This window comes from Lingula anatina, chromosome 8 (assembly GCF_051362555.1).
Source record: "Lingula anatina isolate TDL-2025a chromosome 8, LinAna3.0, whole genome shotgun sequence".
In the NCBI taxonomy this organism is placed as follows: Eukaryota; Metazoa; Brachiopoda; class Lingulata; order Lingulida; family Lingulidae; genus Lingula; species Lingula anatina.
Window position 1 is genome coordinate 7,883,157 of NC_141774.1, and position 26,081 is coordinate 7,909,237.

General features: G+C 34.6%; 2 protein-coding genes and 1 long non-coding RNA gene across 4 annotated transcripts; 1 reads left to right on the forward strand and 2 right to left on the reverse strand.

The window, feature by feature from the left end:
* LOC106181690 (large ribosomal subunit protein eL30) lies at nt 1-3,407 on the reverse strand. The gene is made up of 5 exons (XM_013566146.2): nt 3,338-3,407; nt 3,167-3,215; nt 1,971-2,116; nt 527-657; nt 1-154 (listed from the first exon to the last, which is right to left on the reverse strand). The coding sequence occupies exons 2-5, from the start codon at nt 3,185-3,187 to the stop codon at nt 102-104; spliced, it is 351 nt and encodes a 116-aa protein (XP_013421600.1). The 5' UTR covers nt 3,188-3,215; nt 3,338-3,407; the 3' UTR covers nt 1-101.
* Nucleotides 3,398-24,745, forward strand: LOC106181695 (WD repeat-containing protein 35-like). Of its 2 annotated transcripts, none has more exons than XM_086994692.1 (32): nt 3,398-3,526; nt 3,968-4,085; nt 4,356-4,430; nt 5,609-5,701; nt 9,000-9,101; nt 9,630-9,706; nt 10,048-10,128; nt 10,491-10,656; nt 10,995-11,140; nt 13,659-13,784; nt 13,959-14,051; nt 14,348-14,440; nt 14,755-14,951; nt 15,324-15,393; nt 15,615-15,668; nt 15,938-16,047; nt 16,440-16,581; nt 16,854-16,922; nt 17,184-17,312; nt 17,673-17,761; nt 18,135-18,252; nt 18,696-18,781; nt 19,136-19,279; nt 19,520-19,652; nt 20,107-20,169; nt 20,616-20,828; nt 21,192-21,332; nt 21,694-21,826; nt 22,144-22,230; nt 22,576-22,705; nt 23,017-23,085; nt 23,610-24,745. In XM_086994692.1, exons 1-32 carry the CDS (start codon nt 3,503-3,505, stop codon nt 23,752-23,754), a joined length of 3,516 nt encoding a protein of 1,171 aa, XP_086850818.1. In that variant the 5' UTR covers nt 3,398-3,502; the 3' UTR covers nt 23,755-24,745. The 2 variants fall into 2 exon arrangements, with proteins under 2 accessions (XP_086850818.1, XP_086850817.1); XM_086994691.1 differs by lacking the exon at nt 5,609-5,701 and adding an exon at nt 7,704-7,940.
* On the reverse strand, nt 15,721-16,545 carry LOC147760298 (uncharacterized). Its single transcript, XR_015330933.1, has 2 exons — nt 16,414-16,545; nt 15,721-16,078 (listed from the first exon to the last, which is right to left on the reverse strand). It is a non-coding gene; the product is annotated as an uncharacterized LOC147760298 (long non-coding RNA).
* Nucleotides 24,746-26,081: the final 1,336 nt, after the last annotated feature.

Consider the following 26,081-nt stretch of genomic DNA (forward strand, 5'->3'; position numbering starts at 1 on the left):
TTACACAGTTCAATCTTTTATTACATCATGAACCAAATATGAACAGAATTCTCAATTTGTGATGGTCGTCTGTGTATAAAGATGGCGCCACTAGTCTCGGTTTACTTTTCAGTGGCATCCCCTGACGGCATACTCCTGATGATGTCGGAGTCACCTGAAAATGCAAATTAAATAATTAATTTAAAATGAAAAGAACAATTTTGTCCGTAAATTTTAGTTGGATTGGTTACAAAAAAAAAAAAAAAAAAAAAAAAAAAAAATTTTAAGATAAATTTGGTTAAAATAAACCTTTTTATTAAAATAATAATAATAAAGCCAAAAAGCTAACCATAGTCCTATAAAAAAGTTCTGAATGAAATCAATAACATTTTGACTTAAATCTGGTAAAAAATTGACATGTCTCATATTTTGTGAAAACTTTCAGTCATCTGTGTGCTTCTACCAGTTTTACACAAATTAATCACCCTGGTAAACACAAAGTAGCAAGAAACATCCACAATACAATCCCGCCCAGCCCTGTACTCACCTGGGTCAGTGATACTCAGGGTGCACACCCGGAAGTACTTTCCGCAGGCAGTGCCCAGCTCTATGTTGTTCCCGTTGTAATGATGGACGCCAGTCTTGGCCAACATGGCGTAGTACTCGATCTCGCTCTTCCTGGAACATGTGAAGACTATTGTTAATAGGAGAGCAAATTTAATTAGCTTGGTGTTTTACTGTGCTTCACAAAAACTGGAAAGAAAATATTATTAATGGGAGTTCAAATTAAATTTTCTTGGTGTTCTACTGTGCTTCTCAAAGACTCAAAAGTAAACATTGTTAATGGGAGCTTAAATGAAATTTGCGTGGTATTATCTCAAAATTGGAAAGTAAAAATATGAGAGCTCAAATTTTGTCTTTTTGTAATTTGGGCATATATTGAGTTCATATCTGTAGGCTCTTCTAACTACTGTTCACACAGAATCCAAACTAAAACAAATATTTACATAGACCAGTTTTATTCATACTCAACTCTCTGCCTTTCAATCAATAAGATGACACATGTTCGAGATCAATAGTATACCATTTGTATTTTGACTCTGTCCCATCTAAAAAAATGCAATGTTTTTGTTTTTCCATTCTCCAGAAGCTACCTAAATTAACCCAGTAATCTCATTTCTAATGTTAGCATGAACCTTCTGCACTCTGCCAAAGACAAAAACAACATGCCGGGGACATATCTGTGGTAGATAATGTCTATGAAAAACACCCACGTTGGTTAGGAAGTGCTCCTTAATGGGAACATTAATTGCTTACAAAAAAAAAAAAAAAAAAAAAAAAAAAAAAAAAAAAAAAAAAAAAAACTCAGTGACTCCCTTCTCAGGTGGCATCCAAGGATCCAAGGTATTTACAGACATGAGCCTAGGTTTAAAAAAAAAATCTCAGGAACCATCAAAATTGAATTAAAAAACGCGGAATTCCGCTTTTCAACGGAAAAAAGCCCACGTCTGTATTTAGGTACACTGAAATGCGTCACAAACATTCTGCATTCTTACCATAGCCCACCATGTGCAGTCTTTGCTGCAGCTAGCAAGTGGGGTCAAAGTCCATGTTAACAACACATAACTCTCTGTGTGTGACCTTACCTGATGGCATAACCTCATCTTTTAATAGAAAGCAGACAAAACATGAGAATTGGGCGACTTCATCTTAACCCCTTTAGTGTGGGACTCCGAAGTCGAGCACATTTTATAGGGTACAATTTGAACTGATATCTGAATCCCATTTGATTATAACTATTAAAATCTTATTAACTGAAATACTTCAATCTTTAAACTGACTTTTTTATATTTACTACTCACCAGTGTGGACATTATTGCGTTAATGCATGTTAAGAATTTCAAAAGAATTAAAGAGATTTTTTCCTTCTTTAAAGTCAAGTTTTATACAAAGCAATTGTGTTAGGAGTGACACCAAAATAGACATCTCACCTGAGAGCTGGGGTGTTGTTAGCAATGATGATCAGCTTGGCTTTCCCTTGGCGCAGGGTCTTCAGCGTCTGTTTATAGCCCAGGACGTACTTGCCGCTCTTCATCACCAGAGCCAGGCGGGAGTTGATGTTCTCCAATGCCTTTTTCTGTAATACACCCAAAATAATATATTTTAAATGATATCAGATTGTTCAACATGTAACAACATTCTCAACTCTGCAGCAGAATAATTGCTTTATGTATATTGACCAAACTCAGTTTAACTTTAAGGAATCCCTCCTCTAGTTTCCAAACTTATCAATACCAGCTCTTCTGTATACTTAACTTCAGAACGCAAATTAATCCACTAAGATAGCTGCAGAGTTAGATGGATTCACATAAATCAATTGGGTCCAATTCTTTTTACCACCTATTCTTTTTTTAACTATTTTTTAGATTTGTAGCAGGTATGGGGGCCATACAGCAATGGGACATTAAGAAAGAGGTCCTACAGATGGCGCTGGCCCATAGCCTGTCTTGGAGGTTGATCTCCTTCCCTTGCACAGCCCACACTATCCGCACTGCAGCCTCAGTTTCAGTCCCTCCACCAAGACGTACAGTTCTAGTAGGACACAGTTGTGCAGGAAGAACAATGCTAATCAGCTTGCCTTTGCACCCAACCTTTTGTTCCCTTTTACATCCCAAATTTCTGAGTTTAATAAAATCAAATAGCTCTTTTCAGATTGACATTAAAGATAAAAATTTAAAGATGCTAAAGGAATATAGATGAAAATTTAATATCACCTTAACTCACAAATACAGGGTGTCTCATATGTACACAACAACACCCCTTTCCCATGTCCACATTTTCTCTAATACTATACATGTAACAAATATTCTACTTCTAAAATTCAATTTGACGGGATCATACCCATGGCAAATGCTTAGACTAATCAATGTGACAGGAATCTTTCCTCCTGTTTCTACATCCTCCACCCCCCCCCCCCAAACTCTTTCCTTTTCCCCTTCCCCTTGTTCTCATTTGAACTGGAAACAAAACCGGCCTCTCAGTGAAACCTTACCTAAAACAGTAACTATACTAGTGACAGACAACAGATAATGAATGACTTTGAATGGTAAATGTTTGGATCAGTAAATAAGTTGCTACACATTACAGAACACGTGGGAAAGAAAATGGCGGTGGACAGATTGCTTACCGTCTTCTTTTGGGCGACCATTTTCAGACTTTTATGGGACTAGTTTAATCTGAAATACAAAATAGGCGAGTTAAATACTATGCATTCGTTTGTTATATCCAGTATGTTTTATTGTGAGCGATATATTTTCACAGAAATTTGCAATAAATTGGAGCTCTTTCCACTCCCTACCTAGTGCCTTTGTCACGTGGTCAAGAAAGGCCGATTTCCCACAATTCACAGCAAAGCTCGCGAGACATTCCGAGATACGATGGCCGGCTTCGAAAAAAGTTGAGGCTGATTGATAGAAATTTGCTGTATTAAAATACTTATTCGTGCAATTTCCAGTCAACGAAGATGTTTATTTACTTGAGCAAGAAGGTAAGGCTACTTTGCAAAAAGAAAGGGGGATTCTGATGCTGCTTTTTTGTAGAGATAATTGGTGAAGTTTGGTTGCCAATGAAGCTCTACAGTACTTATCTCAAGTAAAGCCTTACAGCCAGTAAGTTGGCAGTCAGATACACTCTGTAAATATCGACAGGATTAGGATCGTTTGCTTCACTTAACGGTTGAAGGTCCATTGTGCCAAAAGATTGGTTTACAAATGACAATATTTTTTTAAATTAAAATAAAGGAGAGAAATGTAGCGATTTGGGTGGTGCATTTGATGATTTGCTTAAAATTTTAACTGCAATACAATGTTGACAAGTGTTTACACCAGTCATCACAGTACTAGTACTCCTTTTGAATATTACTGTCATTAGAGTTACACATGGTATCATAGAGTTTTATTTTACAGCAATTTTGCTATGTGACTTTCAGATTGCCATCCCAAACAACACCACTCTGAGGTGTGTAGCCTGGAACAGAGAGCAGGGGTACATAGCCTGTGGTGGGGAGAATGGACTGCTTAAAGTACTGAAACTTGAGACTGCCACAGGTAACAAACTATACATATCTTTAACCCCCCCCCCCCCCCCCACACACACACACACACACACACACGTACACACAACAGAAACATAATCTGTGGAGGAAAATGGACTACTTAAAGTACTAGAGCTTTAGACAGCCATGGGTAACAAACAATTCCTTCTTCTCTACCCCTCCACATTTTATGATCTGAATTGGGAAAAAAACGTTTAGACTAGGAAAATGACTTAAAAGTATATAATATTGATATGACTATTTAATTATCAATTTTTTCAAGGTAAAGATGCCAAGGTAAAGGGTTTGGCTGCTCCCAGTAATCTCTCCATGAATCAATCACTGGAAGGGCACAGTGGTAAGGAAATTATATGAAAATTATAAGAAAATAATTAGAAAATTATTGAAAATTGTTATTAGATATCTGTTTATCGGAAGAGTTTCATCCGCTGTGTTTTGCACCATGATAAGATTAAAGCAGCAATAAGATAAGATCAATAACAACACAGTATATTACCATTAATGCTTATTATATGAGGCAATGCAATTACCATTTTAATGTTTTTATTTATTACACTTACAACACTGTCACAAATAATTGTATTGGTGGTCTTTAGATTCAGTTTTTGTAAAAATCTATTTAGAATGATAAGTACATATAACATGAGTGAATGCTGTGTTTAACTTTCTCTTTGTCAGCAGATTCATTTTTTAAATTCATGCTCTCACAAAGTTTTTGTTGTGTAATTTGTCATTGTTTTATTTAATAATTTAATTTGATTAAGATTATTTAGATATGTAAAAAAGAGAAAATTTATCCCAAGGTAATCCTTGTGTCATTTGTTTTAAACATGATATCCTTATTTGCAGTTCCAGGTTCCACAGAATGTAGTAAACTTTCAATTCTTTATGATCGATAAAATGAATAACTCTGGTACTTGAACTTACACTAAGCAACGGACCGACGCTGGGGCCTCAACCTATGACCCCATTCCCAGAGATTAGATAGATCTACTTTAGGTCGACCTAACTCCCTGGGGGTTCACGCTAAATAGCTGTCAGCCGAGCGGACATGAAAGTTAATTACCCCCTTACAGCTTGTAGTAGGCAGGACGGATATTTAAGCTGGATTATCTGACAGTAATCTAGTGAGACTCCCCGCGGGGATAGATCGATCTAAAAGCTCTGGGAATACAGCCTAAGACCTTTCTTTGATACTCTGCAAACTGTTATCTTCCCCAGCTACAGTTAAAATATATTTAAAATGATATACATGTACATATGACATTCATTTTGTTAGCAAAATTCATTTTCTTTTCAACTCATGCTCTCACAAAGTTTTTATTGCCTTATTTGCCACTGTTCTATTCAATAACTTAATTAAGATTATTCAGATATATCTATGAGAGAGAAAATTTATCCCATACTGACCCCAGTGTCATTGAGATTTTTTTTTCAGTTCCAGGATTCACGGAATGCAATAAATAAACATTCAATTCTTTATACAAATACTTTATGAACTATTATCTTCTCCAGCCGCTGTCCAGGTGATCACGTGGAATGAGCACTACCAGAAACTGACCAGTAGTGACCAGTTTGGCCTCATCATTGTCTGGATGCTTTACAAGGGTAAACAGCCTAGATAGACCCCTAACATCAAAACAGTCTTCTCTCTGATAGTTCTCATAGCTGTTGAATGCCTGTGTTTGTCTTTATCTTCTGTTTAGATAGCCAATGTATTGTAGATGCTCTACTAGGGAAAGCAGCATTAACTACTCATAATACTAAATTATTATAAAGATACAATGGCAGATCCAGATTTCCTTACCCCCCCCCCCCCCCCCCAAAAAAAAAAAAAAAAATCTATTTATGCACTTCACATATTATAAATTAAGGTAAAATTGCCCTCTCCCACTATTGCATATTTTTTGCTTTGTTTGTAAAAATAAATTATTCTTTGTACCCTTATCTTCCTCCTCTCCCTCCTTTATCAAAATCCTGGATCTGCCAGTGTAGGAAGTTTGCTCTAACACTGTCATTCCCTCCTGTATAGATATACCCAATGTCCAGGAATGCCTCAGTTGCAGTGGCTCTGCTTTTTTTCTTACATCTCTGAGCTTCAGACTGATGCTTGATCCAGCCTCTTCAATTTAAAACCTGTGTGTGTCTTTAAAGTACTGTGACATTCAGCATCAAGTTTGATTGAAATTGACTATGCTTTATTATAAACCTTGAACTAGTGTTGCTTTGTTGACCTTATATCTGCTTGTAGATGCATTGCAGTGGCTAGCTGGGGATTTTCTAATTATAATTCTTTATTTTATGCAGGTAAACTAGAGAGTGAAGTATAATTTTTTTTCCTTGCCATCCCCTCATTATACTGACTAAAACCTACGTTTCAGAGTGGATGCTGGACAGTTTCTTTGTTTTGAAAGAAACCGTGCATGTCTCCTTGTTGTGAACTTAATGGACTAAATGCCTCAAAATAATCCTGTAATTGTGTTCCTTTTTCTATTCCCTACCCTTTTCTTATTTTTGTAACTTTTTTAACCTGACATGGCAGAGGAGACTGTCAATACTGTGGTGTGGAATCCATCCTCACTGCGTTTTTGCTCTGTGGACGATGCCAACCTCATAATCGTATGGGTTGAGGAGGAGACAGGTGCATGGTGTGAAATATTTTTCATGCACTTCACACATGAGAGGATCACCGTATAGCTTTTGGCATATTTACAATTTATTTTATTTCCATTTTTTGTGCTTTGGTCTTAGTTATCATACAATTTATTTTTGTCATTTTTTTGCTAATTTATTTTATGATTTTTTTTAATATTTATTGATTTTTTTTTTTTTTTGGGGGGGGGGGGGGGGGTATTAGAGGGGATTGCCAAAGAAAGCTTCACCTTAGTGATCTTCCTTTTGTGCAGTAATTTATTTCGTTTCATTTTATTTATTTTTTTCTTTTAAAAAATATTTTTCTTAATCATGCATGCATGCATTGAGTGGACTGATGTTTCCTATTGGTTCTCTGCTTTCATCAGCCAGGTCCCCCGTGTATCTGGTATTGTGGCACCCCAAGCGGACACGTCTCACCTCCGTTGATTATTCCTCTCTCATCATAGTGTGGCGCAAGCACCAAGGTTGCTCTTCTTCTCACACAGGAAATCTTCCTTTTTGTCACTAAAAGACTAAATCCTCAGTTTTAATTTTTTATAAGCTTAGAACCTGTTCCTTTTTGTTACGTGTTTTTTTTTTCTTTTCTGTTGATTTTATTTTTCGGTAATATTTGTTTTCATTCACTTTCAGCAGATACATTCTAAGGAGGCCTTGCTAAAAAAAACTTTCATTTTTTTTTAAATTATACTAGGACACATATGCCTTTAGACTTATTTTTTGACCTACTTTCCTTGACCTAATTTTTTTAACCTACTTTTTTCCAACTAAATTGCCCAGCACCCTGTGATATTCACAGCAATAATTTTATTTTCATTTCCTATTTGTTGAGTTGAATGCCATTCAGACTGGTTGTTTTATGAGACTGACCAGTCAAAATGACTACGTAGTAGACGAAAAGATTTACAGCACAGATCCTTGTGTTGCTTCACTTCTGCTATCATCTCTTTCACCTCAGCACAGTACCCTGTGATCTGCTTATGCTGGCACCCTGTCCCACAGAGGGCGCCACAAGCCATTCTCGTGTCCGCTGGCGCCAACAACGCCATCCAGGCATGGGCGAGGTTGGATCGCAAGGTGGCGAACCGGCGCCTGATGGCAGAACAGGAGAGATTGATTCTTGAACAACCAAATTGTGCAGATGTTTATAAAGTTTTGACGAGTAAACTACATACTTCTGATTGGGTTTCTGAAAGTGAGCAGCCTCAGTTTTTAAAAAAAGTTCTCTTTTGTATTAATTTTGAAGAACTGTATAGCCTCTGGGTAGAACTAAAACTAGAAAAAAGATATTTAAATCCAGAAAATATTCAGAAGAAAAATATTCAGCTGCTATTGCTTGTTTGTTTCAAAAATTTGTACAGCCTAAATTATAGATAACAAAAATATACTTTAAGATGCTGTCACATGATGGTCATGTGATAGTCATGTGACTGTGCCATCATCACAGGGTGCTATGCAGTTTTTCCCACTAACTCTAATTTTCAGTCTCTGTATTTTAAACTCTTTCCTAACTTTTCTTATTTGTTACTTCTTTTTATGCCTTTTAAACACAGGCTGATAAATTCCTTTTAATGTTCATGGCCACCGCATGTCTATTTTCTTACTTTCTGAGCCTTTGCTAGCCATTTTGCATTGTACACACAACCAATTCAAAGATGAAACATTCTGAACATTTAATGTCAGTTACCTTAAAGAGTAACAGGTTTCTTTTTTCTGTTATTTAATTGAACAAGTGTTTCATGAAATCAAATAATCTTTACTGTTTCATTGTAAACCTATTGTAATTTAAGGGTCAATCAATAATATTTCCTTCTCCCCTTTTTCATCTGTTTTTATCCTTCTCGTAATGAGAAAAAAGTATAATCATTTGGATCCTGCCTCCACTCTCTCAAAATGTATTTTAGGAATAAATATAGTAAGGCGTTTTATTGAAGGAAATGATGCAGAGGGGAAAATACTGTTGATTGGTCCATTATTTAATATTAAATAATTTTTAAGCCCATACTGTAAAATCTACTTTAGTCATCAGAAATGTTTGTCTTGATACATATTTCAAAATGTGTACAATTGAAAAGTGCAGTTCTTCACTGAACTATTCAAAGTAATAAAAAAATGTTTACAATTTATTTTTTGAGTAAATAATGTGGTAATAGTTCCCTTTAATAACAGTTTGCTATAAAATAATAAAAATAACTTGTTGATAGAATATTGTCCTGTAAATGGCAGTTTTAACCAAGACAGGGTGGTATTTCAGGTTTGTGGTATGAGGAGATGATCAACAACAGAAACAAGTCTGTGGTGAGGTGTATGAAGTGGAATGCTGATGGACAGAAGATTTGTATTGTGTATGAAGATGGTAAGTCTGCCACACCTAACACAATATCTGCCACACCTTAAAAATATCTGTCACATCTAACACAATGTTTGTCACATCTGACACAATGTTTGGCACACCCAACACAATGTCTGTTACACCTAATTAAATGTCTGCTGCACCTAACGCAATGTTTGTTGCACCCATCACAATATTTGGAACACCCAATGCAATGTCAGTCAAACCTAACACACTATCTGGCACACCAAACACAATGTATATCACAAACAGCAAAATCTTCACCACGCCTGACATTTTGCCATATTGTCATATTTGATTGTATGTTTTTTCTTGTGTAAAGTATGTTTGAATCACACCTCTTTGTTTTCATTTTAATCAGAACTGTGTACTTTTTTACTATTTATAATCGAATAGTTCTTAATAGCTGGTGCTACACAAACTCTTAATTATTTTGAAAATGTTTTACTTATTTATGTATATTCCTGAAAATTTAACATACTTTGTTTGCAATAGATGTATTTAACAATTTATAAATTCTTATTCCCCCAGGAGCTGTTATAGTGGGCTCTGTTGATGGTAACAGAATTTGGGGCAAGGAGCTGAAATTACAGCTGGCTTATGTTGAGGTAAGAGATGTTCTTTACTATTCTTCTTCTTATTATTATTTTTATTTATAATTGATTTATTTATATTTTTTGACACAGGCTACTGCAGATGTGGTTGCTAAACAAGGGGTTATCATTGTTAAAGTGCTAGGGTTTTATTATTTTGCTTTTGTTTTTGAAAACAATGCACATGCCATTTTACTTTTCATTGAGTTTTGCTCAAGTTATATGAGTCACATTACAGTTAGTAGTCTCAAAATGTAGAGATAAATGCTCTGTTTGTAGTGGTCATTTTGCAGCTTGAATGAGAGTTATTATTATTATTATTATTATTATTATTATTATTATTATTATTATTCCAGTGGTCTCCAGATGGCAAGATCCTGTTGTTTGGGATGACAAATGGAGAAATACAAGTGTTTGACAACACAGGAAACTTCATTGTAAGTGGCATATATTAAATTTCCACATAGAAAATATATGTAGAGTTTAAGCCTCATACAGTTGATTGTTTACTTTGTAGCCTATTGTACAATTACACTGCTAGTGTTTTTATTTTCTTTATTGCTCTCTTAAGCACTTTAAACACTATCATGGTTGCTTTCTAAACATAATTATTACAGTTTATTAAATTGTTTTATATTATTATTATTATTATTATTATTATTATTATTATTATTATTATTATTATTATTATTATCTTCCCACCAGTCCAAACCTAATTATTACAGTTTATTGAATTGTTTTATTATTATTATTATTATTATTATTATTATTATTATTATTATTATTATCTTCCCACCAGTCCAAGCTGACCGTGTTCTGTCTATCCAACGTGACAGGCGCTGTCCACATAGCTGGTATAGAGTGGTATAATGGAGAGTATGGGTTTGTGGAGCCAAACTGTCCCTGCCTGGCCATTGTCTACGATAACGGACGGTGCCAGATTATGAGGAATGAGTCTGATGAAAGTAAGCAACTACTATGTATTTGCCATGTCAAATATAGAACATGCCAAATTAAATTAGGGAGAGGTATTGCAAGGTTTTTCCTTGTTTATGTTGAGAAAGGTAATATTACAACTACACACCACTAAGTAATCAGAGTGAGTCTAAAAAAGTTGCAGCAGAAACCTTCTAGCATTTGATTAATTATAACCACAGTGGGTTATCTATGGAATATATAAAATGTAACAAAATATGTTCCTTTATTTAAGCATCCTAAAAGCAACTTTGATTCACTCCAATGTGTCGATAGAACCATGGCACTCCACGGTGCTAAAAGGTACATTTTTTTTCATTATTTTCAGACCCAATCCTTATAGATACAGGGATGCAGGTTGCTAAGTCACAGTGGAACCACACTGGGTCTGTCCTGGCAGTGGCGGGGTCACAGAGAGCAGCTTCAGCAGACAAGGATGTCAATGTTGTGCAGTTTTATACTCCCTTTGGAGAGGTACGTAGACCAGAATTTGCTGTTGATGTTGTTGTTATTATTGTATTATTTTAATAATTATTAATTCTCAAGTGAAGATATCTGGAGATTTGATGTAAATTCCAGTCATGAAAGTGAGAAGGTTGAAGGTATTACATCTATATTTTTTTAAGAAAAAAAAAGCAATTTATTCATGCAAAAAAATTATTGCCCGACCCATCCCTGCTCTTAGATGTGCCATTTTGATAGTTATTTTGTACCTTGGAAAAGTATGTCATAGTGTGCACTGTCTATATAAACTGATATTGTAAACACCCATAATTGTACCACCAGCGTAAGCGCTGGCGGTACACATGGTTTTAGTCCCGTCCGGATCGTTCCGCCGGCTCCTGCGGCTCCGCCGGACGGCTACCGTTACCGCTTCTCCTCCTAGACGGTAAGGGCCCCCGTACCCATCTCTTGGATTTAGGTCACCTATAATCTCAACTCGTTCCACGTAAAATTTGGGCTTTGTCGGTATTGGGGTCTAGGTGTGGCACTCATTGCAATGCACCCTTGTCTAAAAATGGCAAAATTAAATGCTAATTATCTACCCTACGGAAGGAATTATGGGAAAAATTTATACAGACGGCTTTCCAAAAGTCATATGTGTAGATTTCAAATATGCCATTGGATTTGACCTTTGACCTTTATTTCAAGGTCAAACGGGCCAAAATTTTCAAAAAAATGAATTTTTTTACGAAAAAAAAAATTATTTAACCTGTTATTCAGACACCACACAGATTTAACCAATAATATTATTGGAAAGTGTTACCCTTCAGGTCATCTTTCATCTTCGTGAATTTGGGGTCAATCGGTGCATTTTCACGGGAGTAGCGGCCATAAGATACTGAAACTGAAAACTGTCTCTAATTCGGGAACCGTTAATGCTAGAGACCCATTCTTTTTTTGCATTTTGTAGAGCATGTAAAGCCCAACACTGAAAGTGGTCTCCGTTTTTTTTGTATTCCATACGGTTTTCGAGTTACGCTGTATCAAAAAGTACATATTGGTGGTGAAAGCAAAATGTGCAGTACAGTAATGGATAATAAATTTTGAACTCTGGAAAAATAAAACATAAGGCTTGGCAAAGCAGACAACTTGTGGTCAAAAATGACATTATCTCATCAAATTTGAACTTCTGGAACTACAGAGCACCTCCCATTTCAAGAATTTTGACCAAAATGACCTTTTCTTTATTTTAATTAATTTTTTTCTGTAGGCAATTTATGGCACATTATGGTAACACCTAAATTATAACATTTAGTCCCTTATATCTCCAAAACTGGCAGAGATAGGTCCATAGTTACTATTGAACTTGAATAGGAAGTCATATACTGGCAATCTAAATGTGACCTTAAAATTGACCTTTGACCTACTTTTCACCATGAACTGAACTTTGCAAATTTTGGTTCCCTTTTTTCTCCAAAACTGGCAGAGATAGGTCCATAGTTTCTATTGAACTTGAATAGGAAGTCATATACTGGCAAGCTAAATGTGACCTTGAAATTGACCTTTGACCTACTTTTTATCATGAATTGAACTTTGCAAATTTTGCTTCTCTTTTATCTCCAAAACTGGCAGAGATAGGTCCATAGTTACTATTGAAGTTGAATAGGAAGTCATATATTGGCAAGCTAAATGTGACCTTGAAATTGACCTTTGACCTACTTTTCACCATGAGTTGAACTTTGCAAATTTTGGTTCCCTTTTTTCTCCAAAACTGGCAGAGATAGGTCCATAGTTTCTATTGAACTTGAATAGGAATGCATATACTGGCAAGCTAAATGTGACCTTGAAATTGACTTTTGACCTACTTTTTATCATGAATTGAACTTTGCAAATTTTGCTTCTCTTTTATCTCCAAAACTGGCAGAGATAGGTCCATAGTTACTATTGAAGTTGAATAGGAAGTCATATATTGGCAAGCTAAATGTGACCTTGAAATTGACCTTTGACCTACTTTTTATCATGAATTGAACTTTGAAAATTTTGGTTCCCTTTTATCTCCAAAACTAGCGAGATAGGTCCATAGTTACTATTGAAGTTGAATAGGAAGTCATATATTGGCAAGCTAAATGTGACCTTGAAATTGACCTTTGACCTACTTTTTATCATGAATTGAACTTTGAAAATTTTGGTTCCCTTTTATCTCCAAAACTAGCGAGATAGGTCCATAGTTACTATTGAACTTAAATAGGGAGTCATATACTGGCAATCTAAGTGTGACCTTGAAATTGACCTTTGACCTACCTTACGATGAACTTAAATTTGATTGTACCATTTTTAGTTATATATATTTTTTGCATATTTTTAAAATTCTTGTTGATTGCATTTTTACAGCTTGTCAAGCACAAGACTGGTTGCTGTGTCCCTTATTTTGTGTATGTGGGGGTCTATACGAATGCGCTTGCTCCAGCTGGTGGTACAATATTTGGAGGCGGTATCGCCTCTCTGATCCTCTAGTTTTTCTTTGATCTCGTCTTTTTCTCTCTCCTAGCACCTGCGGACATTGAAGGTTCCAGGAAAACAGATGTTTTCGTGTTCGTGGGAGGGAGGAAGTCTGAGGATTGCCCTGGCCATTGACTCTTTTATTTACTTCGCCAATATTAGACCGGATTACAAGGTAGGCATTGGTTTTAGAACAGTTGCATGTACACAGTCTCAGGATCCACTGCCTTAGGAGAGAAATGTTGCCCAGTAACTGAACAAATTTGCAAAATTTAACTGGACCAGTTTCAAATTTATCAATAATTGATGTAAGCTTATTATATTATAATCCATATGTTATATATTCCAGTGGGGTTACTGCTCTAACACAGTAGTGTATACTTTCACTAAGCCAGAGAGGGCAGAGCACTGTGTTATCTTCTGGGACACAAAAAATAATGAAGTAAGTCAGATTTTATAGTTTTCATTATTTTAAAAGATAATTGTTGTCAGTTGTCTGGCCATAATGTCTTTATCAAATACACTCTAAGATTTAAATGTGTAATTATTTGTGAATGGTTCACATTTTGCTCCACTTTCTGTTGCTGGGATGTGTGAAGTGAATGATTCACATTTTGTTCTACTTTTTGTTGACAGGGATATGTGAAGTGGATGCTTCACATTTTTCTCTACTTCTTGTCTTAGCCTAAGGATACGTAAAGTGAATGAACCACATTTTGCTCTACTTTCTCCTTCCAGAGATATGTGAAATATGTGAAGAATCTCTTGTCGATCTCTGCTTGTGGTGACTACTGTTGCCTGGCAACAAGGGCGGATGATGTCAGTGGTCAGGTTAGTGGAAAAATAATCACATACTCACATATATTTAGATAAATTATGCAACAGTTTTAAGAATGAGGAGCAATTTCTTTACCTTTTGGAACATTCAAGCTATAAATATGGGTTTTAACATTTCTGAGTTCGGAATTGTGAAAAGCAACATAATTTTGTCCCTGGCTATGCGTTATATAATGTGAAATTATCATAAGTTACGATCTAAAAAAAATTAACGCCTGTTGAGGAATTCTAACCAAAGAAAAAACATCATTGTGGCTCAGTTCCAGAAATATGTATGAAAATCAAAATCCTTTCATATTTTATTTCAGTATGTCCTCGTACTGTGCAACTCCATTGGCACGCCCCTGGACTCCAAGTACATAGAACTAGAGCCTGGCTACGTGACCATGACCAAGACCCACATCGTGGCGGCGTCCAAGGAGGCGTTTTACACCTGGCAGTACAAGACCACCCAGAAACTGACCACCATGGACCTGTCTGGGAAAAGACGGGGAGGAACTGAGAAGTAAGGAAATTTTTGTTTTGTATCTAAGATGTAATCTGTGTCAAAAAATATAGTGAAAAACTGACCTGTCTGGGAAGAGACGGGGTGGCACTGAGAAGTGAGAAAATGTTTCATTTGTATCAGCTAATTAATTCACATTAGAAATTTGATGCAACATACTTCAGTCCTGTTTACTAAATGTTTTTTTTTTTTTTTTTAGCTTAAAAAAAAATACCAATAAATCCAGAAAAACCATGCCCATTAATATACCCAGCAATTTTGTCTGGCCTTATTGTATTTTTATTTCCAAGTTATACCATTTGGATGACATAATTATACTATGATGTTCAGGTTATACCACATATTGTACCTATAATTGTTATATTATTCCAGGCTATATCATGTGGATGATGTACCTTCAGGAGCAGGAGGTGATAACATTGACTTCAGCAAAGCTTTCCAGGTAAGCAAAAGCATCTAATGGCAGGATTTTATTATGTTATTTTATCTTAAATTTAAGTCAGAGTTATGATATACTACCAAGGAAATTCCGCATGAGAAGAGCAAATAAAATAGTGAATAAATAGGGTACTAGATGAATAAAATAAATAAATAAATAATAAATAAGATTATTAATTTTGATTGGAAGGGGAGTAATTAATATTTTATAATATCCCATTCCAGCCCACACAAGACCCCATCTGCTGCATCAGTGCCTCGGACAAAATGCTGGTCATTGTAAGTAGATATTGTCCTGTTGTTGTTATTACACTCAGTAGTGACAAGTAAATTGAGGAAGGTCAAATAACTTTATTTTTTATGGTGCAGTCATTGTTAAAATATCTTTAGCTAAGAGACACATATTGCAAGTCACCTTTGTGTATTCAGCTATCTAATTTTTGACAGTCTTAGATTAGCCCAGGAAATTGCCAATGGCAATTTTTGGGAAGTAGGACCCAGTGGTATGTAGTGTTTGGTATTTACAGATATTTATATCCTCTTCCTAGGGTCGCGAGTCTGGTACTTTGAACAGGTACACAATGCCACTGGTGGCGCTGTCAAACAAACATGTCCTAAACTGTCGTCCTCACCAGATGGCGCTGAACTGCAACTCTACGTAAGTAGACAATGGGACAAGGTGTCTCAGACTAAAAAGAAAAGAAAAAAAGCTTTGTTAAACATTGGTCTTAATTAGAGGGTTAAAAAGATGATTTACTTTGGGATAGAAGAAGCGATCCATTTGAATTAATACTCTTCCCCCCTCCAGTTGCAGAAACATTTTTATACTTGTGTTATATTTTCTCTCAAAAATACATCTGTCAATTTGCTTACTGATTTTAAATGAAACTAAAGAAAGAATTACCATTTTTCAAGACAATTTTGATAATTTCAGTCTTCGTAACTTTGCTTGTCAGTATTTGCAACTGAGCACAGATACTATATTTGTGATGAAAATGTGTATTCAATAGTTTAAGTTGCTCACATAAGAATTTCTTGTTTTCCGTCCAGTCGCCTGGCCATCATTGATATTTCTGGTGTGATGACCTTTTTTGACCTTGATGCCAAGGTCACAGATGCCAACGGACAGGAAGTTGTGGGAGAGCACCTGAAGTTTGAGAGGAAAGACGTCTGGGATATGAAATGGGCAGAGGTATGGACTTTATATAGATCTTTTAGGAGACTTTCTTGTTTAAACACTTCTAAGAACATTAACTTTAAAATTGATTCATTTATTCTGTTTTTTTTTTAATGTTTTTTAATGGAAAAGTTTTATCATTTTGAGAAGTTGCTAAACCGACTTCTCTTAGGTCATATCTTATATATAAATGAAAGTAATTATTCAGCTGCACGTTTTTTCCTTTTTTTAAGACTTGGAAGATGAAATGGCAAAAAGGTTATTTACTTTTTTTCTTTATTTATCAGGACAACAGTGAGCTGATAGCTATGATGGAGAAAACCAGGATGTACATCTTCAGAAATCTGGACCCAGAGGTGGGTAGATTGTTATTATCATTTTATTTTTTAAAACTTTTTTTACACTTTATAATGCTTTCATGCTTCATTTAGAACTGTGTTATTTAATCAGAAAAGGTACAATTCATCATACCCAAGTGCAAAGACTAGTTGAGCAATAATTTATGAGTAGAAAAATATTATTTCTTTTTTGGCAGAAAATAGATTCTACAGGAAATTCCCATATTGTTTACCTGAAGATATCTCTGACTTATTCATGCCCCTGTTTGTTTATTAAAGGAGCCTGTATTAAGCAGTGGCTACATCGCCAAGTTTAACGACCTTGAAATCACCTCTGTGTTGTTGGACGAGATTATGAAGGATCCAGAAAATCCGACTGCGGATAATATACTACACCTTGAAATCAAGGTAAGCAAGTCATGTAGTAGCAGCTGTAGAAAGTTTTGTATGTAAATGCATTTTCTATTCTTTTTGGGGGGTTATTTACTCATTATATTTTAAAATGCCCTGATGACCAATAGTTGTATCAATGATTCAAAAGATATTATTAAGCAGATGTAATTTATTTTTTTGTGTATTTTGAATAATCATCTCTACCTACTTTGGCTTTTAAATTTGTCGTTGAATAAATAAAGCTCATGATGAATAGTGAATTGCAATTTATTTGCTGCTGATAGAACAATTTAAGTTTTATTGCTCAATCTCCCTTAAGGCTAGGAAGTAAATCATTATGTGAGGCTCTATTTTTTCCTGTTTTTCTCCCTTCAGTCATTAAGAGACAGCAGAGATCTGTTGGAGAAAGTTGGTATTGAAGATGCCCAGCAGTTCATAGAGGACAACCCACATCCCAGACTGTGGTGAGTAACTTATGTGATATGTCTGCACATACTTTCACACACGCATGCGTGCACACATGTTTAGACACTAACTCATATATTACTTTCATGTTTCAGGGAAATTATTATATTGTTGTTCACATATGTAATCAAACACTCACACATACCTGGGCATGCACACGCACACAGAAGCACACAATCACACACACACAGTTAATAAGTGTAAAGCTATTGTAAATGACATGATAACCAATCTGACTGTACAAGTAACATATAAGACTTTTTTTGTTTCATTAAATAATGGTACGTAAGCTAGTCTTAAAATTGATAAAAACAGTTGTCTTCCCCAAAACTCATCACTTTATAATACATTTTGATTTTTTTCCCCTTCTAGGCGACTTTTGGGAGAGACAGCCTTAGAGCAGCTGAACCTAAAAGTAGCAGACAGTGCATTTGTGAGGTGTAAAGATTTTCATGGGATAGAATTCATCAAGAGACTGGGGAATTTACAGGTGGGGCTTTAAAAATGAGTTAATAAAATAATAAGTAAACAGGAAAATATTTTTTCCCTACATGTTAGGATATTTTAATGAACAATTTTAAAGATGTTTTAAGACAAAAAGCTGAACAAATTTACAAAATTATAATATACTCACTAATCTTGATTCAGAATAACTTGACAATGTCTTCATTTTACTTGTTACTTGATTAATATTACATTATAATTTCTGTTTTTACCAATGAGTACCTAAAAAAAAATCATCAGCTAATTTCATTTTACATATTTTAATTTAAGCACAGTTTTTCAGCATGTCTATGAACACACTGTCATGACTTTTATATATCTTTTAGACCTTTTTTGTGTATAAGAGAAATTTTTAGTACTGTAAATCTCAACTTAAAGTTCCAAAATGATGATGATGATGATGATTGTTATTATTATTTCAATACACAGAATGAGACAATGAAGCAGGCAGAAGTAGCGGCATACTTCAGAAGGTTTGACGAGGCAGAGAGGCTTTACATGGAGATGGACAGAAGGTACGGAATATCTGAGTTTCAGAACCAGCATTGGCTAGCAAGCTTCATTTTCAAGCCTTCATATATCCAAAATCTGACATTAAAGCTTCATTTCTGACATTCCCAGATATAACAGCCTAGCTTGCGATTCAGGTTGATTCAAGCCAGTTTCTCAACTTTAAAATTTTCCCTTCATGCCCATTTTCTGTCTCTGATCTTCAGCAACTTTTGATTTCAGTGTTCTGGGACAAATTTGCAAAAATATTTTCTAATTTCATTAAGATCTTATCTGTTAATATAAATTTGCCTACAGGCATCACCAGGGAAAAAAATAAGCAGTTTATAAGATGTTTAATATCATTTTTCATTGGACAGGGACCTGGCCATAGCCCTGAGAAAGAAGCTTGGTGATTGGTTCAGGGTGGTCCAGTTACTGAAAACTGGGTCAGGGGGAGATGATGTGCAACTAGAGGAGGCATGGAATGCTATAGGGGACTACTATGCTGACAGGCAAAAATGGTAGGCATTGAGATAGAAAGGGGGGGGAAGGAGAGGAAGAAAAAGAGACAAAGACAGGTTTTCCTAACACAAGGGAGAGAATCTGAAGCATCCAATGAATGAATGACTTTGTCATCAGGCAGTTTTGACACCTTTGATGTATAATGGCCATGTCATACACCTCATATAAAAACACCTGTATAAAAATAGTAATATCAATTATGATAATATTATAATATGAATATGGTGATCACTTCCCAGGCAGCAGGCGGTGACCTACTACGTCCAGGGCAGGAACCAGGAGCGTCTGGCAGAGTGTTACTATATGCTGGAAGACTACCAGGGTCTGGAGAAGATGGTACAGTTCTTACCTGAGAACCATAAACTACTGCCTGTAAGTAGACATTAATGTTTATATAATATTATTGATAACTAGAAAAAGATATAGTGGTAAAATTAATAATTATATTGGTAGGGAGGAAGATACATATGATAGTGATCATTGTTAAAGTAATAAGAATTAATAAAATTATATGCAGTTATAAAAGTTATGACACGTCATTGAATCAGAACTTAAAAACTTGGAAGTGATTACCTTGTTAAGTGATTTACTGAAACATTTTGCAGCAAACTTGGGTTTGGTTCTTGCAGGGGTGATAAACATCCTTGAGAATTTACTTTTGAATCAGTATGATTATTATTTTTGTATATGTATATTTGTATATGTATATTGTCTATTTTTGTATATATTATATATGATTATAGCTGCATATTTTGTCCACAAAAAGTCCCACACTTCAAAACATACAATTATTATTATTATTATTATTATTATTCCTGTGTTTTAGGAGATAGCAGGCATGTTTGTCACAGTGGGGATGTGTGAACAGGGAGTGGAGGCATATATAAAGGTAAGAATACTGATCATTGGTTTTAATAGCATCTGTACTTATAATACTACTATTAATAATAATATTAATAATAATAATATCATTATTATGATTAGAGTATCTGTGAAAATGATATATTAATAATGGTAAAAATCATGTTTGCCTCTGGAGTGGCAGTTTTTTGGTTGGCTCCTGGGTCAAACGAGGCCTTCAGAGATAATAATGATACTTTTTTAATGATATTGCTGAAATGATAATAATTATTATTGTTAAGAAATTACATTGATAATGGTATTACATGATAACAATAAATTGGTATTGATAAAATGGATAACAATAATGTTAATAATAATCATTAGTAAGTACATGTAGTATTGACATCCATGCATAGTGCAACTTTACAGCTTATAAGACATGTATATATATAATTTAAATTATTTCATCCTCTTAACTTCATTTATTCACAGTGTAACCGTGTAAAGCAGGCCATAGACGCCTGTGTCCACCTCAACCAGTGGAATCAAGCCATTGACCTGGCCAAACAGCACAACATCAAAGAGATCGACTCTCTGCTGGCAAAGTATGCCCAGCACCTGCTGGAGAAGAAGAAGGAACTGAGTGCCATTGAGCTGTACAGAAAGGCCAGCCATTACCTAGAGGGCGCCAAGTTGTTGTTTAAGGTAAGCTGGGGTTGTGCCATTAAAATTTAAATTAAAATGAACAAATTATTTAATCAATTAACAAATTAATTTATAACAAATTAATCAGTTAAAATGAGAATTGAAGTTTCTTGGCAGAGGTCAGCACTCTCTGATTGCTTGATTTATATCTGCTGAAATTAACTTCGGTTTTCTTTTTTCTTTTCTTTTTTTTTATTTATGCCACACTTTGTTCTTATTCATGAAACATTGATATATTACACACAGCACTTGTACAGCATGTACAACAGACATGTAAAGCACACTATCTTTAAAAAAGCTCTTCATAGTTGTAATTATAAAGAATAATTTTCATTACTGAATTTTATTTCTGTCATTACCCAGGTTGCAGATGAAGAAGCTCAGAAAGGCAGCAAACCACTGCGGATCAAGAAGCTGTATGTCCTGGCCGCTCTTCTTATCGAGCAGTACCACGAACACGTGAAGTCCACCTCTAAGTCCAAGGCTAAAGGAAAGTCCAGAGAGGTATGAGACACTGAAAACAATTTGGGATATTGGTGAAATAAGTTTTTCTGTGTCTCTTGTGTAAGGATGGTAAAAAGTCCACTGTTTTGAAAGAGACTTAATGTATTATCCCATTATTCTGAGTGTTTCTACCCTTCATTGAAATGCCATGACTCATAGGCAGATGTTTAATTTTCATATGTACTAATTATTTAGCACATATTAAGCTTTGGCCATCTTGGCTGCAGGCTTTCTTAAGACTGATCTGAGGAGACATTAAAATTATATTAGGATCGTATGTGTGATTTCTCTAGAAATGACGTTACATGTCTAAACCACTATTACAGAACTCTGACAGTGACTGTTATTTGAACTATTTCAGGCAACCTCAGCCCTAGCAGGACTTCTTGAGGAAGACTCAGCCTCTATATCAGACACAAAGCTTATAGACAATGCATGGAGGGGGGCAGAGGCATACCACTTCTATCTCCTGGCACAGAGACAGCTCTATGAAGGTAGGGAACCTTGCTCTGGAGGCCCTTTGGGGTTATTTTATTTATTTATTTTTTTATTTCAACTTTTTTATTGAACTATTTTATTGAATTAAATTTATACAATTATTTTAAATTACTTTTAATTTTTGACTAATAGCTGGAAATTTGATAATCAAAATTTTGAACCAAAATATTGTTTTTTATTTAATCTAAATATATTTCAATTAAAATAATAATTTTGACAATGTCACATTTTCATAAGCCAGCAAAAGTGAGGTATTTTCTGAAGTTAAAGAATTTACACGTTTTACTATAACTATTTTAACTTTATATTTTAGGTTATGTGGACGCTGCCATGAACACAGCTCTGCAGCTCAGAGACTATGAGGACATCATCGACCCCATCAAAGCTTACTCACTGATAGGTACTGTTCATTATTTTATAATTGGAAAAAGTAAATCAGTTTTTACTCGAAACATTTTAGCTTGCTGGTCCTTTGAGTCACCAGGGCCTTGGATTCTGAAAGCCTACTGGTGCAGAACAGAAACTGTCACAGTGGCTATTAACAGAAAAAAAATCACTTTTAACAATTATAATGGCATTATCCAGTGCAGCAAACAGTATTTGATGCATGTTCCAAAGCATTTATTATGCTTATGAAAGGTACATCTTTAATTTTAATCCAGACAAAAAAAAAAAAAAAACAGTTACTAACAGTTTTTACTCATTTCATGTAATATAATATAAATTCTTTTCAATCTCACCTTAGCTTTGTCAAGTGCAGCAAACAGAGCGTTTGGTACATGTTCCAAGGCCTTCATTAAACTGGAGTCTATAGAAAGTGCCAGTCCTGAGGGGAAATCACAGTATGAACAGCTGGCTCTGGATATCTTTACCAAGTAAGAATCTTGTCAGTATTTTATCAGTACATGTAGCAAAGTATTTGAGTCATTAATGTTTTTTTTTTTTTTTTTTTTTTTTTTTTTTTTTTTTTTTTGCATTAAAGTTCTTCTCATTTTTTAGCAGTTTATTTATGAATTAAATTACTGGTAGCTATTTTCATTGTTTTCATTCAGTGAGATGCATTGGTTGAGTGCTTATATAATTTAAAAAAAAATAATGCATCATTGTCTATTTCTTTACATAAACATATACCAAGAAACCAGCTTTTCATTTATTTATTTATTTATTTATTTATTTGTCTCTCTAGGCACAGTCCTAAAGACAGCAAGAACACGAGGTCAGATGCTGCCAACTATGCTAACCTCGTGGCTGAAGGGTAGGTTGCATATAAAACTTTAAGACCCCATTTCCAGAGATTAGATCGATATACTTTAGATCGACCTAACTCCCTGGGGGTTCACGCCAAATAGCTGTCAGCCGAGCGGCACGAAAGTAAATTACCCCCTTGCAGCTTGTAGTAGGCGGGACGGACATTTAAGCCGGATTATCTGACAGTAATCTAGTGAGACTCCCCACGGGGATAGATCGATCTAAAAGCTCTGGGAATACAGCCTAAGACACATTTTCATACAGTGTGTACATTATGTATGATTTGATATTGTACTATAAATTCTCTCTCTCTCTCTCTCTCTCTCTCTCTCTCTCTCTCTCTCTCTCCTGTGTGCACTCATACAGGCTTTGTAAATGACACAATTTCAGAAATTACACTCAATTAATAAATTTGTGACTGATGATATGTTATAGCATGTAGACTGTCAGTTAATGCAACTTCAGAATTTTTAATCAGATATGTTTTGGAAAAACTCAGATTACATTTATGACTATGTTATTTTTACCCAGGGACCCCAAGTTACCAGTGTGCATTGCGACAGGTCGTACGTTAGTGGATTACCAGTTCTGGGTGTGCAACACGTGCAAGCACTGCGCGTACGAGCAGGAGGTGCAGAGTCGCAACTTCTGTCCCCTCTGTCACAGTCCAATGTGAAAACAATGACGACTGCGAATAGAATTTCTGAAGTCATTACAAATGTGATACATACAACATACTTAAAGGAGAAAAATTGTTTTAACTGTGACTTAAATGTATTCTAAAATAGAATGAACAATTGCTTTCAGCATTACCAAAATTTTGGACTGTAAAAGATGAGCTTTTGAAAAGACAGATATTGGATATTTTTTTACTACAAAAGTGATGCTAATGTTTTTTCTCAAAATTTCTTCAATTGTGTACATGTGTATTTGATACATGAGGTATTCGATTGCTAAGATTCATATTCATATGCATTTTTTTCTTAAATCGTAAAAAAAATTATCATATTTTAAGATTGAATTACTGTGCAGGATTATCGTTTCCGTCCTTTAAGCCTTTTTCCCCCCTTTCCATAGTCGAATGACGTCAAAAGATTTCACACATTAGATTAACAGAAATTTATTTAAAGTGTATTTTAAACAGAAATTTACTATGTGTGTTTCATATTAAAAAGAAAATCTTGAAATGATGTGCAGCAAATTAATTCCAGTGTGCAGAGAACTGTTTATTGGAACAAAGGGAAGCATTCTTCATTATCCTAAATTATACTGCATCTTTAAAAAAGGCATTCCGTTCAAGATTCTTAAGTAATTTGATTACTCAGAAAATATTATGAAATAGTTTTAACTAATCAAAATAGCAATTTTGATCGTCTTCAAACCACTTATTCTTTTGAAATGTATATTTTAACTATTATTATTATTATTATTATTATTATTATTATTATTATTATTATTATAAGTTTATTTATTTTCATTATTATCAAAAAATAAACTGGCACAATCTGTATTTACGTGTAGGCCTACATTGAAATTTTAATTTTCAGAGAAGAATACAACTTTGTAACTATGGAGACTTTGATGACATGTAAGATGGCATATAAGATTGTATAGGATTAAAATTATGTGTGGTTTTTTTTTCAATGTAAAATAAAATTTCAAAAGCATCTTGTCTCAGTTCTCATAATTGTTATTCTGAAAAAAATGCTTTTTTGCAGTATGTTTCTTAAACTATGGACGAATCTTAAGCATGTAAGAGTTTGAAGATAAAAAAAAATGAACTAAGACGGTAAAACTTGTACTTGTCGAAGGTTTCAGGTAGGGATGTACCCAAATAGAGCTAAAATTCAACATTTTTGGGTTTTTTTATGTCTAATTATTTGTTAAATATCTATCTAACTTTTAACGGAGAAACATTTTTACACGACGAAGTTTGAGCTGTTTTTCAAGCATAATTAGATGTTTTGAAGATACAGTAAATTAATGTAACAGGAATAATAAAAAAAAAGCGAAGACCTTTATTTTAATATAAAATATCCAACCTACATCCCTACCTTAATGCAACTTCTAATAACACAAGACTTTTCTCAACCGCTCATCTGATGCATCACAGCTAGAGCATCTCACGGCGGCTAAAGACTGCAATAAAGACGGATTAGTCAGAACTAAATTTAGATGATATATGCTAAGAAATAAAATATGAGATTAGAAAATAAGTAATAGCTAAGGATCGTTAAACAACAAAGCCTATTTGCATAGAATGTTTTATAAAAGGCATCACGTCGGATATTACAGGAAAACGCTCAAAACGCTACTTAACCCTTACCTCGCCTTCTAAATTAGTTTTTTTCAAGTATATTCGTGAGTTTTTATTATTTTTATTATTTTATTAAGTAAACGAGGGTCGTTCAGCACCGTTTGAATAAAAGGCAGGTCTTTTTTCCAGAATTCTTTTTATCTTTACTTTCATTCATTTTCATCTCAACCTAATTTCGTATTATTTTTAGCATATTTAATGTACAGCCATTTTTAAGAATAATTGTAGAGAATTGGAAAATTTTAACCAGCCGAATACATTTCGTGCCCCCCCCCACCTACCCCTGAAAAACTTCGTAAGTTTTCGATCACAGGGAAGTTCCCCGTCACAGAATTTATTTCATAAAGTAGAAAAGTGTCGTTTTCATTTTAATATAGTTTTTCCTTCTTATCTGTGGGATGTTTTGCCAAACGACTCTGTGATATTACCTTACATGTAGGCTACTGTTTGCCTCTGAAGGAAATGCTTCTAAAAATGGAATGCCCCATCAATTATTTTATCTGTAAGGCGATTCTTTTTAAAACTCCTTTCTTGTAATATTCTAGATGAATGAAAGAAAGACTCATCAAATCTTACAAGTTTTATTAATAACGCCACAGTAAACCCTCCCTTTTAATTCTAAGAAGGCAACGCTACTTATCTGTCCTCATTAGAACAAAAGATTTAGGTACATTTGGATAAACTAC